The 17647-nt window shown below is 41.4% G+C and overlaps 1 protein-coding gene across 1 annotated transcript in view; it reads right to left on the minus strand.

Annotated features, from left to right (window-relative positions):
* Window positions 1-4674: 4674 nt before the first annotated feature.
* The window catches only part of SRRD (SRR1 domain containing), a 32671-nt gene continuing 19698 nt past the window's right edge, over window positions 4675-17647 (minus strand). Inside the window, exons 7-8 of the mRNA XM_089651734.1 lie at window positions 13049-13094; window positions 4675-8894 (exon numbers count right to left, since the gene is read on the minus strand). Coding sequence (XP_089507860.1) covers window positions 8703-8894; window positions 13049-13094 — 238 coding nt within the window. The 3' untranslated portion in view covers window positions 4675-8702. The remainder of the gene's footprint in view (window positions 8895-13048; window positions 13095-17647) is intronic.

A 17647-nucleotide genomic window follows, 5' to 3' on the forward strand; every position in this document is an offset into this window, starting at 1 on the left:
TGTGCAGCTCAAAAGCAACAGTGAGATGTGCGGGTTGATAGAGGAACTTCATAGGACAAGAGGGTCTTCAAAAGATTAGTATTTATTTGAACCAACATTGTGGGGGAAACCGACCCAAGTAAATCAAAGTAACAGCCACCATATCTTACAGTGCTATATGCTAAGGTCAGTACCATCCCTACAAACTATCCATCCAAAAAAATACACAAGGAAACATCAACGAAATGCCTGTTAAGCTGAAAAGCTACCTTTAGCCTGTTTTTGCTGTGAAAGGCAGCTGAAAAAATGTCATAGATAAATTTTGTCTATCTGCTAACTAAACATACACATATTCTAGAATTTCCTGAGGTGATGACCAGTATCTTAATAAAAACAATGATTTGCCCTTGGCCTCAGCCACAACTTATGGTAGTACAAAATGACATCCTGTCCAGCACTTTTACGCCTCATACAATTAGTGTCAGTGGCTTAACCACTTGCCCTCCAGAGGACTTACCCCCCTTCCTGACCAGGCCATTTTCTGCATTACGGCGCTGCGTTACTTTAACTGACAATTGCGTGGTCATGCAACGCTGCACCCAAAGGAAATTCACATCCTTTTTTATTTCCCCATGAATAGAGCTTTCTTTTGGTGGTACTGATTGCCTGTGTTTTTTATTTTTTGCGCTATTAAAAAAAAAAAAGACCGACAATTTTGCGGAAAAAAAAATGTATTTGACATTTTGCTATTAATCATGTCCAGTAAAAAAAAATTTTAAAAATCGAATTTTGTCATACATTTAGGCCAAAATGTATTCTGCTACGTCTGCTAAAAAAAAATCCCAATACATGTAAATTAATTGGTTCACGTGAAAGTTATAGCGTTTACAAATGGTGGTATATTTACTAGTATTTTTTGTCATTTTTACTAGTAATGGTGGAAATAAGTGACTTATTGCGGGACTGCGGCGGGCATTCTGACACTGGGGGGGAACTGACTTGGTGTCACTGACATCCCAATGACACCAATACAGTGATTAGTTCTAATAAAAAGCACTGACACTGTACTAATGGCACTGGGCAGGAAAGGGTTAACATGTGGGCCGATCAAAGGGTTAACTGTGTGCTGTTTTACTGTGGGCTGTGTTAGTGCTTTCCACTGTAAGCACACTGCCCATCCTTGCATGTGGTGACTGCATTTGTTTTGTTTTTTTCAGGCCTTTTTTCCCTTGATTTTCACCTGTAGATTTTAAGTTAGTAACTTCCGGTCTTATGGTGACGCTTACTTAAGCTACTTTATCTATTGAGGAGCAGCGTTGTCCCCGTAGGCTGGTTTGCTGATTGGACTACAATCACCCCCCCCCCCTCATCTCCATTACATAAGGGGAGGAGTGTGGTATGTTCCAGAAGACAGCTGGAAAGGCTAACTTTGTTTGCAATGTCAGTACAGAGCACAGAAAGAGACAAGGACACTAGATTTCTAGAATGATCAACAGCTATTTTTCTATAGCAACATAAATGTGGCAAACCTCTGCACACTACTTTTAGACATTCTTTAGTCCATTTATTTACAAAATGATCAACGTGCACTCCTGCCTGAGATAGCCGCTATCTCAACAGTTACTCCCTGCTTATTAGCCTCATGCACGCTAAGCGGTTTAAAAACACTGCTTTTAGGGGTGACTGGTGCCTCTAAATGCCCCTCCATGTTAGGCTATGTGTCCATGCACACACAGGCATTTAGAGGCAGAAAAAAATAACCCACTGCCAGCAGGTCCAGGAGCAGCCGCAGTTTGGCAGAAAACATACATAATGCGCCTTTAGACATGTTTGCATTCGTCAGCACTTATTATTCTGGTCAATTAAATGAATAAAGCCCTTGATGAGCAAAAACAAAGCTAGATGTGGGTGTTTTATTACCCTCTAAACGCCTGTGTGCATGTACACATAGGCTAACATGCAGGGGCATTTAGAGGCTGAAAAAAATTGCCAGATGCTCCTAATAGCAGCATTTTTAAAGGATAAGTTCAACTTTGGTAGCATGTTACATGTTCCACCTGTTTTTAGGGTGGAACATGCAACATGTTCCCAATACTGCAGCCGATGCCCCCTCCGACAGAAGTGAGAGGAGAAGTTCCACGTACTAGCTGTCAGATTTCGAAACAGCATTTTGTGAATGAATGAACTGCAAGTCCTGACAGCCGCTAAGGCCGTAGCGCTGTGGTAGTTCATTGAATCTTCCTGTCAGTATAGCTGCTTGGAGGTAAAAAAAAGTGCATTTATTATTTTTGTCTGCAGAAGACCTGCATGGTATCAGTGATCTGCTGATCGTTGGTGCAATGCTTTACAGGCTCCTGTAGACAAAAATAATAAATGCACATTTTTTTACCTCCAAAAAAAGTGCATTTTATTATTTTTATTCAAAAGGTGAATTTATCCTTTAATGCTCAGTGTGCATGAGGTCCAGGGATAAAACATGCAAATGTACTGATCATCTCGTAAATAAATATTGTAAAATATATTCGATATGGGTGTACAGTGATTTTCCAACTTTGTGTTGCTGTTGTTGAGCAGAGACAGGGTCATCAGTGGGGTACGCACCCATCTGCTGAGTGTGGGAGTCCTAACTTGCTTGGAGGAGAGTCAGTTCCTAGGGATTTTTCTTGCAGAAAATGTAATTAGCTTGAAACGATAAAACAAATGCAGTCGCTTTATCTAAGTCCTCTTTCACATGGACCTTGTTGGTGTGCGCCACAGCCACCTGTCAAAACTTGGCAATAGCTGCCAGACAGCCCCACACAAACTGATACAGCTGCAAGGCATTGTTACAGCCAAAAAAGTAGGGTGTGACATGTTCGGCATCTGATATCACCTGCCAATGTGCCCCATAGAAGTGAATTGATATGCAACTGTGGATGTGGTTTCTGCCTCCTGACCATCTCCTGATTGCCTGTTAACTATGGCACTACCTGCACAGAGTTTGCATGTTCTCCCTGTGCCTACGTGGGTCTCCTGCAAATTTCCAAAGACATGCTGGTAGGTTAATTGGCTTCTGTCTAAATTGGCCCTAGTATGTGTATGCATGTATAAATGTAAGTTAGGGACCTTAGATTGTAAGCTCCTTGAGGGTAGGGACTGATGTGGTGTGATGTATATACACTATATTGCCAAAAGTATTGGGACACCCCTCCCAATTATTGGATTCAGGTGTTCCAATCACCAGCATGACCACAGGTGTATAAAATCAAGCACCTAGGCATGCAGACTGCTTCTAGAAACATTTGTGAAAGAATGGGTCGCTCTCAGGAGCTCAGTGAAATCAAGTGTGGTACCATGATAGGTTGCCACCTGTGCAATAAGTCCATCTGTGAAATTTGCTTGCTACTAAATATTCCACGGTCAACTGTTTGTGGTATTACAACAAAGTGGAAGTAACTGGGAACAACAGCAACTCAGTCACGAAGTGGTAGGCCACGTAAAATGACAGAGCGGGGTCAGCACATGCTAAAGCACACAGTGTACAGAAGTTGCCAACTTTCTGCAGAGTCAATAGCTAAAGACCTCCAAACTTCATGTGGCCTGCAGATTAGCACAACAGTGCGTAGAGAGCTTCATGGAATGGGTTTCCATGGCTGAGCAGCTGCTTCCAAGCCTTACATCACCAAGTGCAATGCAAAGCATTGGATACAGTGGTGTAAAGCACGCTGCCACTTGACTCTAGAACAGTGGAGATGGGTTCTCTGGAGTGATGACTCATGCTTCTTTGTCTGGAAATCCAATGGACGTGCCAGGGTTTGGCAGTTGCCAGGTACTTTCCTGACTGCATTGTGCAATGTGGAAAGTTTGGTGGAGGGCGGATCATGATGTGGAGTTGCTTCTCAGGAGTTGGGCTTGGCCCCTTCTTCCAATGAAGGGAATACCAGCATACCAAGACATTTTGGACAATTTCATGCTCCCAACTCTGTGGGAACAGTTTGTGGATGTCCCCTTCCTGTTCCAACATGATTGTGCACAGTTCACAAAGCAAGGTCGATAAAGACATGGATGAGCGAGTTTGGGGTGGAGGAACTTGATTGGCCTGCACAGAGTTCTGACCTCAACCTAAAAGAACACCTTTGGGATGAATTAGAGCGGAGACTGCAAGCCAGGCCTTCTCGTCCAACATCTCTGCCTGACCGCACAAATGCGCTTCTGGAAGAATGGTCAAACATTCCCATAGACACACTCCTAAACCTTGTGGACAGCCTTCCCTGAAGAGTTGAAGCTGTTATAGCTGCAAAGGGTGGGCCAACTCTATGGGTTAAAACTAGGATGCCATTAAAGTTCATGTGCGTGTAAAGGCATCCCAAAACTTTTGGCAACATAGTGTATATATAGATACACTGTATATGTAAAGTGCTGCATAAATTGACAGAGCTATATAAATACCTGTAATAAATAAACTGTGGGCCAGCCATGGCTAACAGAGTGATGCACCGAGGATTGAGTGTCAGCACCTTGGCCCACATGAAAGGGGCCTAAGGACTGCTCAGTTACAGCATGCAGTATTATTTTCTTGAATAAAGAAGTACCTCTTTCCTACCTTGAAAGAAAACACTGGCATGAACTGCATTGTGTCATGTACTGCTTAAAAATAGTCTATGGCTAGCAGATGCCTTTGTGGGTGTTTGCGATCATTAGTGACTGCAGACAAACTAACATTTTCAATCAGTTTTTAATCTGATAGGAACATCAGCAAAGACAGTCTGCTTATGCAATAAGCAAATATGGCTGCCCCCATTTACATATACAATTACAAACTATATATAAAAATATGTTCTTTAAACATTAACACACTTTGTATAAGTTAGCTGAAATTTTATCTAAAAGCTCTATCAGCCCTTTCCTCTGAGCTCTTCACAAAAAGTGAATCAATTCTTATTCTTTCCAAAAAAAAATGTAGGATACAGTCTCTGCAAATAACATTTATATAGCAATGAATCTTGTCTACAAATGCAGGCTCTTCTGGGTACTAGCAAATAATTTACAAGATTTGCATATTAAAAAAGTGGTTTTCAGACCCCATATAAGACTTAATGTTTAATAAAGTAGATGTAAGCCCTGACTGCATGACATTTCAGTTGTTAAAACACTGTCTATCATATATTATTGAATAAAATACAGTTTTCACTTTTCTATCCTTTCTTTTTTTTCGCACATCAGTGCTGCTGATCTCCCCCAGACTTCTTCAGTTACCTTCTGTCTATATGTATTTGCTCGTCAGTCTGATGCACATTATTGCTCAGGACTGGCTTCCCAATAATAATGGTAGACACACAATATGTGTTATAACACTCCAGGTTACATATAATATATTCTTCTGCAAAGCAAGTAAATGATTATTGCTAGTTTTGTTAGTGAAACAAAAGTAACAGGATGACCATCAGACTAGTCAGCAAACAGATTTCATGAGGGCTGGGCAATAAGTAAATATCTACTATGGCTGACCTAAAATAACACTGACACTTAATTGCAATATCAGAAGCCAAAACCTCAGTGACCTTTTTCTCAAGCTTGAGGTTCCATCCTTGTTCGTTGAAGACCTTGGGATAAGCTTTAAAGACTAGAGCAGAGATGGAGTTGTTGCTCACAGTATTAAATCCAAGGCATGTTTCAATTTTCTAGTGCTGTTTAGAGGGTAAAACCTAAATCCTGCATTGCTGAGTCCAATTGTTCCTCTGCTGTAGTTTTTATCAAACAGCCACATTATTTACTAAACTGCTTATTTACACCAAGAACAACAAGGAGATACAATTAAAAACAACCTTTTCTGTCTGAGTGGTATTGGCTAAGTAGGCCCCTTTGACACTGATGTGACACAGTGTACCCACGGGTGGTGGTTCAGGTGGTGTAGTTCAGCTGCACTTTCCCACAGTTCTATTATGTCCCACAGTTTCGGTGTGCTTTCAGAAACCTGCGCTACACCTGTGGTGTGGTTAAACCGCACCACATCCATGTGACAGGGACCTTAGGATAGATCGTGAGAAATTACACATTTTAGAGATAAGGCTAGCCGTACACACGTAGATTTCTTTCTTTCATGCCGCAGGCAGACTAAGAAAATATCAATAGATTCCTTCATCTATGTCAGGGGTGGCCAACCTGCGGCTCTCCAGCTGCTGCAGGACTACAAGTTCCATCATGCCTCTGCAAGTCAGTAACTTCCCATCTTTGCAATGCCTCATGGGAAATGTAGTTCCACAACAGCTGGAGAGCCACAGGTTAGCCACCCCTGACTGAATACCTGAACAGTGGCGTCTGGATGTAGTCACTGTACAGCTGATAATTTTTTACCCAGCTCAGTCTAGTCCTTGGTGTTGACAGGGCCAACAAAGCCTTGAGGCTTGAGCCTTGTATGGCCAGCTTAAAGCAGAACTAAGTTCCCAAAAATACCTCCAACATCCACAGATGCAGTAGTCACATCTCTTGCCAGCCACTTTTCTCCTGGGGCCGCTTCTGGGTGCAGGGTTTTTGGCCACATGAATGGGCAGTGGGGGGTGACTTCAAACACAAGCTCATGGAGTCGGCCATTCCGGCACAGCCGGGAATGCACACTGAGCTGCACATGTACAACTTAGTGTACATTCAATAAAGGACTTAACAGGCAGGTATGTTTGTTATTAAAGAAGAGACATAGCATGTCTCTTCAATGAATAGCTTATATAGTACTGGTAAAGCATTGGATCCCTTAGAGACATGTGGGTGCACTGATAAAGAGAGACACCGTTATTCACCTGGCTCTCTTGGCCTTTTGGACGTTAATGGTGCATTTTACCTGTGAGACTTCTGGGCTATTAAACAATTGGAGGGTTGATCTTAGGGGGATGGATGTCTTCAAAGGATATTATCTCTATTCCTATCATCTTTTAAGGTAGTAGCTGTTCCTCCCTCCCCGCGCTTGAGCTGCTTTTATCACTCTGTGCATGCTTTGGCTGGGATGTTTCTTGCGTTGCATTTCATCCTGCACATACCCATTATTCCTTCATGGGGTTGGTCCGGATATGCAAACAATCATCAGTATGGTGCTTTCCCCTGGTATTTTGAACCCCTGAAGAAGCCCACCCGGTGAAACGTATTGCGACTTTCATCACCTCTCCAACTTAAGACTACTCTATTATGTATCAACAAATGACGACATGAGTATTCTTTTGAACAAATGATAGGAGAAGCGTTGGGGTTCGCTGTATTGAAGGGTTGTCATCTATTTTGTTTATTATTGTTGGGGAGAATTTATTTATGCCTATGCTTTTATGTGTTACATATTTTGTAATAAAATTTGATATTTTTTATAAAACTGTCTGTTTGAATACTCTTTCCTGAGGGTACCACGAGCACCTTAAAAATCCCATATACTGTATTTCTTTCTTTTCTTGTTTCAATAAATAGCTGCCTTCATGCAGTTTTTTACAAGCTAGGTTTAGATCCACTTTAAGTCCTAGCACGATTCTGACTCCAGTGTGAGCTGGTGAGAGAAAGGGCTTATTCAAATGTGTGGCTATTATTGCCCCTCTGAAATATGATCCATGTATACATTTTTCTATCATAAGCTCCACTCCCCTCCCATGTCCACTTACTTAGCCTATGCTGATCATTCCCCCGGGGTACTTACTTACCTTCTCCATTTGTGGCAGCTTCCTATGTTGTTTACATTATAGTTGTTAAAAATGTAGTCCTGGGCTTCCCACACCTATACACTAATGTCCCATAGACTTAAATGAGATGCCCATACTGCAGCAACATCCCATCCTTCAGGCAGTCCTGCACTAGTTTTATAATGGCTGGATTTTAAACAAAATGGAGAGAAATGGAGACTGCCACTGTAGGAGGTAAATAAGCATACGGGGCTGGTGGTCAGTTTAGGCAAGTTAAAGGGGCTAAGGGAGGATTTTAGATAATTAGTGAACATGTTAAAAGAATTAAAGTGGTTGTAAACCCTTACATATACCCAGTGAAGTGACTGGCCTCAGGTGATACACAGAGATGAAACAAATTCTCCTTCTTAAGTTGTACTGTACCTGTTTATTGGCAATCTTCTCTTCTCTACATCTGTTAAAAGTGCTGAATTTATAAAGCTGTCAAAAAAAGGGGGCAGAGAGCTGAAGTTACACTCTGCAGAGCTCAGTGAGGACAGCTCTGAGAGCTGATTGGAGGGAATGGATACCCCTTCTCCCCCTCCACACAGCTTACAGGAACAGAGCTGAGGCTGTCAATCTGCTGGAGGTCTCTCCCCTGTCACCTTTTTTCTCTTGGTGTCAGGAAAACTTGTCAGAAGTGATTCATGCTGATAGTAGAGGAATGAAGTAGCAGACAGAAATTACACTTGGTGCTCTTAATTGAGTAAACACTATAGAGGGATATGCTTTGTTCATATTTCATGTCTGAGGTTTACAACCATTTTTAGGGAATCACTAAACGTCAAACTTCCTACACTGACAGATAGCTTACACCATGCTACATCCTGCTACAGACATGGAACTTGTATTAATATCTGCTTGTTTAGCTTCAGCAGAGCACAGTCCTAGTTTATTTACCCATGACTAATAAACCAACACAGATCTGTGCAGTCCTAGATGCATGCATGTATTTGCAGTCTGTACAGCTAGTGTAGGGTACTTAGCAATGTTATATAATTATTCAAGATGTGCAACTTCGTAAGCAGGTTGGATGACTATATACTTTCAATACTATATTGTAAGACTTCGGATGATCTCCAGGTCATCACACGTTTCGTACTGAGGCTCCTCCTGAAGATGCCATACATCTTTAGGGACAGTTTCTAGTTTGGAAAGAGGAAAGCTATGTATGGATGTGTCATTGAAGATATCGCTGTACTTGGGGCTCTCTGGAAACGGTGCTTCTTCTATGGCTTGTAAACTCTGTAATGAAATGGAAGATTATAAAATACAGTACATTTTGGTTTTAACTAAGCTCATAAACAGCACCATGTACTGCCATCTGTGCACTATGCATAATCATTTAAACATCAACAGTAGAAGTTCAGTTTACGGTCAGGCAGGGCAGCTGACCTGATTTTTCTCTGCTGCAGTTAAAGTGTTACTAAACCCTGGACCCTGCATCCACTATATCTGGTGCCCCACAGTACACAGAACACGGAAATTCAATTATTTTAGTAAATATAAACTGATAAATACCTTTTATCATCACCAGTTAGAGAAGTCTTGTGACTTCTACAGTATCAGTGTCCAGCACAGCACTGGCTAAAGCTTGTAGGAGGAGTTTTCTTTCTGCTCTAGCAGGATGCAAAACCCCTGATATCTATCTGGACAGTGCTGATTGGCCCTGTGCTGATCACATGCACTCTCCCAAAAAAAACAAAATCTCTCTAGCAATACACAACAAACTGAACATGTGCAAATGCCTACGGTTCAATCTGTCTTATCAGGAGATAAGCGGTGGACACTTGAAAAAGGGGAGGAATAGAGAAGAAAGGATCAAACGGCCTTTTTACACAATGCAGAGGATTAACCCCTTGGGTTCCACAGTGAGTATAACAAGCATGCTTTACTGCATATACAGACTGATTTTACTGTTGTGGGTTTAGTAACACTTTAAGTAACACTTACAGGGCTTCCCTCAGCCTGTGACTGGACAGTAAACATAAAAGCAGCAGTCTGGTGAGCTCAACTCTGCTCTCTCCTCCTATCAGCATGCTCCAAGTAATGCAAACACTACAGCTCAGTTGATAGGCTCCTTGTGATATTAAAGGCATTTTTTTTTATAACAGAAATGTCATATTTACCTGCTCTGTGCAGTTGTTTTGTGCAGCGCAGCCCTAATCCTCCTCTTCTCAGGTACCCAGCTGGTGCTCCTGGATCCTCCCTCCTGCCGAGTGCCCCCAGAGCAAGCAACTTGCTATGGGGGCATCCGAGCAGGCTTACTCCCGAGCCGCTGCTGTGTGTGTCCATTCACAGACAGAGCTGCAGTTCAGCCTCCCCTCCTCTCTCCTCATTGGCTCAATGGCTGTGATTGACATCAGCAGGAGCCATTGGCTCCTACTGCTGTCTCAGCCAATGAGGAGGGAGAGTTCCTGAAGAGCTGAGGCTTTCGTGCACATCGCTAAATCGCGATGGGCCTCAGGTAAGTTTTAGGGGGGCTGCTGCACACACAAAGGTTTTTTTTACTACATGTATATAATGCATGAAGATAAAAAAAAAACCTTGAACATTTGCCACCACTTTAATTTATGATCATTGAATGATTTATCTTTCAAAAATTGTTCACTACATGATGGTAGTAATGTGAGCTCTGCTGAACAATGTTTACTTTTTCGAAAATGCTTTTGAACGAATTTTCGTATAGCGTATGGCTTGCATAAGAGGCTAATACTAACGTAGGTGATTACACAGCTTGTTCTACAAAAATGATGTATTACTGAATGCAGAACTGCAATAATGTGTATCTTTTATATCTGCCTGGAGTTCAGCCTTAAAGACGTACTTTATACCAGCATTCCAGTCCAGTTGGATGTTTAAGTGTTTTTATGTCAAAATATTACTTCTGCTTCTCAAGTGCCTAATTTTCTTATGCTGAAAGCCCTTCACCGAGCCTTTCCACAGTCCATATTTTGTATATTTCTTACTTCATAGAGAAATTTCTTTCTGCTCAGGACTTTCTGTTCTTTGGGTATGTTCCACATGCATAACAGAGGATTAGATTTTAGATTTTCATAAAATGGAGCCCCTAATGCCTTAAAGTACACCTGTCATGACAAGAATACAGGGGCTACCTTTGCCAACCCTTCCTATTGAATATGCTGTTCACCTATCATGTTCATCAACAATTCTTTGACTGTAAGCAGTATGCAGATAAGTATGGATTTTCCCTCAACTTTCCTGATCTATATTGTACTTCAGTGACTTAGAAAGTACTGAAATCAGTCAGGCACCTAGCTTTTTCAGGAAGACAATACTAAATAAATATTTAAAAATGCACTGAAAAGTTACTGTCCCTTATACAGTATATGTTAAAATGTCATATACAGTGCCTTGAAAAAGTATTCATACCTCTTGAAATTTTCCACATTTTGTCATGTTAAAACCAAAAACATAAATGTATTTTATTGGGATTTTATGTGATAGAACACCACAACAAAGTGGCACATATTTGTGAAGTGGAAGGAAAATGATAAATGGGTTTCAACATTTTTTACAAATATATATCTGAAAAGTGTGATGTGCATTTGCATTCAGCCCCCTTTCCTCTGATACCCCTAACTAAAATCTAGTGGAACCAATTGCTTTCAGAAGTCACCTAATTAGTAAATAGAATCCACCTGTGTATAATTTAATCTCAGTATAAATACAGATGTTCTGAGAAGCCCTCAGAGGTTTGTTAGAGAACATTAGTGAACAAACAGCATCATGAAGGCCAAGGAACACACCAGACGGGTCAGGGATAAAGTTGTGGAGAAGTTTAAAGCAGGGTTAGGTTATAAAAAAAATATCCCAAGCTTTGAACATCTCACGGAGCACTGTTCAATCCATCATCAGAAAACGGAAAGAGTGTGGCACAACTGCAAACCTACCAAAACATGGCTGTCCACCGAAACTGACAGGCCAGGCAAGGAGAGCATTAATCAAAGAAGCAGCCAGTAGGTAACTCTGGAGGAGCTGCAGAGATCCACAGCTCAGGTGGGAGAATCTGTCCACAGTACAACTATTAGTCGTGCACTCCACAAATCTGGCCTTTATGGAAGAATGGCAAGACAAAAGCCATTGTTGAAAGAAAGCCATAAGAAGTACTGTTTGCAGAGAAGCCATGTGGGGGACACAGCAAACATGTGGAAGGAGCTGCTCTGGTCAGATAAGACCAAAATTTTACTTTTTGACCTAAAAGCAAAACACTATGTGTGGCGGAAAACTAACACTGCACATCACCCTGAACACACCATCCCCACCGTGAAACATGGTGGTGGCAGCATCATGTTGTAGAGATGCTTTTCTTCAGCAGGGACAGGGAAGCTGGTCAGAGTTGATAGGAAGATGGATAGAGCTAAATACAGGACAATCTTAGAAGAAAACCTGTTAGAGTCTGCAAAAGACTTGACTGGTGCAGAGGTTCACCTTCCAGCAGGACAAAGACCCTAAACATACAGCAAGAGCTACAATGGAATGGTTTAGATCAAAGCATATTCATGTGTTAGAATGGCCCAGTCAAAGTCCAGACCTAAATCCAATTGCGAGTCTGTGGCAAGACTTAAAAATTGCTGTTCACAAACGCTCTCCATCCAATCTGACAGAGCTTGAGCTATTTTGAAAAGAAGAATGAGCAAAAATGTCACTCTCTATGTGCAAAGCTGGTAGAGACATCCCCAAAAAGACTTGCAGCTGTAATTGCAGCGAAAGGTGTTTCTACAAAGTATTGACTCGGAGGGGGCTGAACACAAATGCATTCCACACTTTTCAGATATTTATTTGTAAATAATGTGGAAAACCGTTTATCATTTTCCTTCCACTTCACAAATATGTGCCACTTTGTGTTGGTCTATCACAGGGGTCTCTAAACTGCAGCCCAAGGGCCGGATGTTGCCCTTTGCTAGCCTTCATCCAGCCCTTGGGGCACTATTCCTCCCAATGATATGAAGCAGTATTCCCACTGACACCAATAATGGGGCACTATTTCTTCCACTGATAACACTTATGTGGTACTATTCCTCCCAATAATACCAATGATGGGGCACTACTCTTCCTTCTACTGACCACCATACCTGAGGCCATGTTTATTCTCATTGATGCTGGGCCCAGAACATTTTCTATTCCCACTGGCCACACTCCAGCCCTCTTAAAGTCTGAAGGACCATAAACCAGCCCTTTGTTTGAAAAGTCTGGAGACCCCTGGTCTATCACATAAAATAGACTAACGCTTTTGGTTGTAACATGACAAAATGTGGACATTTTCAAGGGGTATGAATACTTTTTCAAGGAACTGTATTCATAAGAGAAAGTATTTTTACATTCCTGTCTAAAGGGTAAGTCATCTGCAAAACAAAACTCTGCAATAAAAAGCCTACCTTAAAGATGTAAGTATAGTCCCTTTGCAAAACTCTGGATAGCAATCTAAAAAATAAAATATTTTACAAATATAAGTAATGTATAACATGATATAGAACATACAAAGCAAATAATCTAAAGGGAAAAATCTGGAAAATCAAAAATGCAATTACGGTAATATTTTTTAGCGCTTGTTAACATTTGCTTTGATCTCTGAAGAGTGATGTGCATTCGGGTCAGGCGGTGAGGAGACACTGTATCACCTCCTCATTGCTTGCTTTAACATGCAATTGCACAGCGGCCTCTTTCAATAAAATGGGTTGCATTCTACGGATGCTACAACCAACAAAAGTATTTGCTTTATTAATCTCTGCCCCAGCTGAAAAGCATTGAAATCACAGCATGTGTACACCCCTGGTCGCTGCCTCTGCAACTAAAGGTGGTAGTGGTTGGGGGCAGTAAAAGCACAGCTCAACAGCAGGATTTTCCAGCCCCCAACCTCAGGTGTGAATAAATGTTTCTTTGTGGTTAGATACCAACACAGAAGAGTCCTAATTTGTTAATTTAGTCCTATAGGTTGCAATGTTTGGTATAGCCTGAAAAAAGAAAACTAATGCAGCCTTAACATCCAACAACTGGGAAGATGCAGTGTATTCCATTTTTGGTTTTGGGTTTAGATATGCTTTAGGGTGGGGTAAGAGTAAGGATTAGGCAGGCAGGGCTATGAGATTTTTTTTCTTTATAAATGTTAACTACCTCCAGTCAAGGCCATTTGTGGCACTTTTTGGTTACATGTAACAACCATTTTTTTTGCTAGAAAATTACTTAGAACCCCCAAACATTATATTTTTTTTAAAGCAGAGGCCCTAGAGAATAAACTGGTGGGTTTTGAAGTTTTTTTTATGTCACGTGGTATTTGCACAGCATTTCTTTAAATGAAATTTTATGGGGAAAAAAATACACTTTTTTGAGATTTAATGCAAAAAAACAATACATAATCCATTTTGTGTACAATATAAAAGATGATGTTACACCGAGTAAATAGATACCAAACATGTTAGGCTTTAAAATTCCGCACACCCGTGCAATGACAACAAACAATATAAATTTTACTATCCATAGGCGATGCTTTAAAAACCTTTACATGTTACCACTTTAGTTTTACAGAGGAGGTCCGGTGCTAAAATAATGGCCATGATCTAACATTTGCGGTGATACCACATGTGTGGATCGATTGCTGTTTGCATGCGTGCGTGACCGATACGAGCATGCGCCTTAGAGTGCGAACATGGGAGGATTTTAATTTTAAATTATTAATTTATTTTTTAATTTTTACAGTTTCTTTTCGTTTTTTTTTTCCTTAAATCACTGTTTATCACTAATGTTGCTGTCACAAGAATGTAAACATCCTTGTGACAGCAATTTGCACGTGATAGGTATTCTTTAGGGAGAGATCTGGGGTCTTTAAGAACCCAAATCCCTGCTCTGCACTTAAAAGTATTCAAAACCACCATGATTGGTGTTTCTGAATGTTTTTATTTTTTGAAAATGGTGCTGTTTACTTCCAAGTAAACTGGAAGTGATGTCAGGTCATCACTTCTGGTTTACTATATTGGAGAGCCAATCAAAGCCGATCCCGGTATGCGGTGTCTTGGGTCTCCTGGTGGGAAGGGAGAGCCTAAGAGAGCAGCAGAAGGTGGCAGAACGTCCCCTCCCACTGCTTGTAATAGCGATCTAGTGGCTGGAAAGCTGATCCAATTGCTATTACAAGACAGCCTACTGCTGGCTCTAAATAAGGGTTCCGGGGTGATGCCTACATCAATCCGGTATAAACACCAAAGGTCCAGCAACATACCAGTACCAGTACGCTCAGATGACAACAGGGATATAATTTATGGTCTGCATCTGTACACCCAGACTATGGACATTAACTCTTTTTGGCGCCAGCAATCTCCCGGCCCTCTAAGGGTTCTAAAAGCCGGGAGGCGGGCCTTCGGGTCATGTGACCGCTGTGCTGCTCTCACGGCAATCACATGATTGGAAAGCTCCCAATAAGAGGTATGCATCAGGAGCTTAATGATCACCACTGGCTACCATCCAGGGAGTGCGCTCTCAGTGCAGTAGGTAGTTTTAACAGGGCCGCATATATATGGCTGCTTGATGTTAAGGCTCACACGCCGAGCAACCACATATATGTATGCGGCAAGCGCTAAGAGGTTAAACCATTTAGATATTCTTAACAAGCACAAAGGACCATAACTGACCACTGTGAAGATGTTGCTTTTCAGGGGTCACAACGATGACTTGAGATTTGTAATATCTTAAAGGGTCTATAAAAGAAAATGGCTTAGGGAGCCACTCCAGGCCCCCAATCCAACTGCCTCTGGTCACTCACACTAGAAGGAAAGAGCCCATCCCTGTTCAATATACACACTAAACAAAAAATAAGTCCAAACATCGCATGCTAACAGAAGCTCAGGTGAAAACAGGTAAAAGCGGCTTCAGCCTGCTCCATCCAGGCTACACCACACCTAGTGCTTAGTCACGGAGCAGGGTCTGTTGGTCTACAGATAATAACAGCTCAGACCCTGCAAGTCCTTTATGTTTAAGAGGGGAAGGAAGGGGGGGTGGAGTATATGTGTAGAGGCAGGGGAAGAGAATAAGTTAGAATTTGAGGGGGAGGGGAGAACGTTCCGGTGGCTGTAGGCATAGCAGGGGCAGGGTGCAAGGGAACGTTTCGCATTGACAGTATCAGTCAGTGCCAAACCTCTTAGAAATACACACCTGGTTCTTTACTTTAGCAACTGGCAACATATTCTTTTCTCGTAAAGAAATTAAACAGTGTCTGTATTGTGAATTTTGAAAATTAATTCATTCACAATGCTTATAGGTACATGAATGAGGGCGTGTTTAAATGTGCTTTTACTGCTTGTTCTGTATATGGCATACTTACAGTGTGTGTTATGAGCCCAGGTTCACATTACAGTGGTTGTAAACACTTACATATGCAGAGTGATGTGACTGGCCTCAGGCAATACAAAGCAATGAAATAAACCCTCCTACGTAAGTTGTATCGGTTTATCTACTAAATGCTATCTTTCCCCTACATCCATTGAAAATTTAGAATCTCTCAGCTCTAACAAGCAAGGGGGTGGAGAGCTTAAATTTCATCAGTGAGGAGAGCCCTAAGAGCTGACTGGAGGGAAGGAACACCCCCCCCCCATTCACACAGCAAACAGGGCCAGAGCTGAGACTGTCAATCTGCTGGAGCTTCCTTACCGACACCTTTTTTTCTCTTGGTGTAAGGAAAAAATCAGAAGTGATTCATGCTGATAGCAGAGGAACAAATAAACAGACAAAAATCACACTTAGTGCTCTGGACTGAGTACATACTATAGAGGGATTTGCTTTGCTCATATTTCATATCTGAGGCTTACAACCACTTAAGACTAGAATCAGGGACATCATTTCTCACTTGTGTCCAGCACCAAAAACCCGCAATGAGAACTACCAGAGCTGCGGCTATTGGAGCTTTATAAAATGCTCATCTCTTTACTACATAGTACCTGACTCTACACAGAATACTGATGTAGCTAAATTCTATACAATATATAAAACAACTAATAGCTATCAGTAGACAGTGGTCTATGGCAGCCTTTCTCAACCAGGGTGCCCAGGAACCCTGTTGTGCCTTGAGGTTTCTTCAGGGGTGCCTTAGCAAAATATCTAAAAACTGCCCAAAACTTGTATAAAAGCCAGTGGGTGGAACAAGCCTGCCTTTTAGTTGCACAAAGCCACAGGTTTTCATTGTGCACCATTATGACCTTCTAGTTGCCAGCATCGTGACAACTAATGACATCATCAGTTGATAAGGTGGATGTTGGCTGCCTGCACAGCATCCTAGTTTGACTCTCCCCTGCCCCTCTCTATCAGTGCTGGGGTCACAAAAGCTCAGTGATGGAGAGAATCTGAGGGAGAAGAGAAACATAGGAATACTAGTCAGTACCAGTGTGCAAAAGTGTATTTGCTTTGGAAGAATAAATCACCTCTAATGTCCGGTGTTCTACGTGTGGATGTTGCTGCGTTGTATAAAGCTATTAGAATCGTTTTTCACATATTAGATTGGGGTGTCCTTTTAAAATTATGGACATTCTTGAGGCACCCCATTTTAGAATGCCTCAAGACTGTCCATTATTTTAAAGGGTGCCTCGAGACTGTCCATAATTTTAAAGGGTGCCTTGACTGAAAAACGGTTGAGAAACACTGATCTATGGAAAAAGCAGTTATAGTTATAGAGTACACAAAGAGCTGGATGCATGAAATACATACAATATATACATTTTCTGTTGTACCCGACAAACGTGGCCAGCTGTTCTTCTGATACACACACCTCTGCTGTTTATGACTTTGCTCCTTAGTGTGAATAAATCAAAGAGTGCGCTAAATATAAGTAAATACAAAAATTTTTAGTTTAAAATAATGTCCGTGATAGAAAAAATTTTATATTAAAGTCCATCCACCATAACAAAGTAATTAAACAGTTCTGAAATCTTGTATAAATCAAACACCGTGCAAAAAAAAACAAAAACAATCCACCACCGAATGAAATGGGTACACTC

Source organism: Staurois parvus, unplaced genomic scaffold (assembly GCF_062004578.1).
Source record: "Staurois parvus isolate SC_StPar_1 unplaced genomic scaffold, SC_StPar_1.0 ptg000661l, whole genome shotgun sequence".
NCBI lineage: Eukaryota > Metazoa > Chordata > Amphibia > Anura > Ranidae > Staurois > Staurois parvus.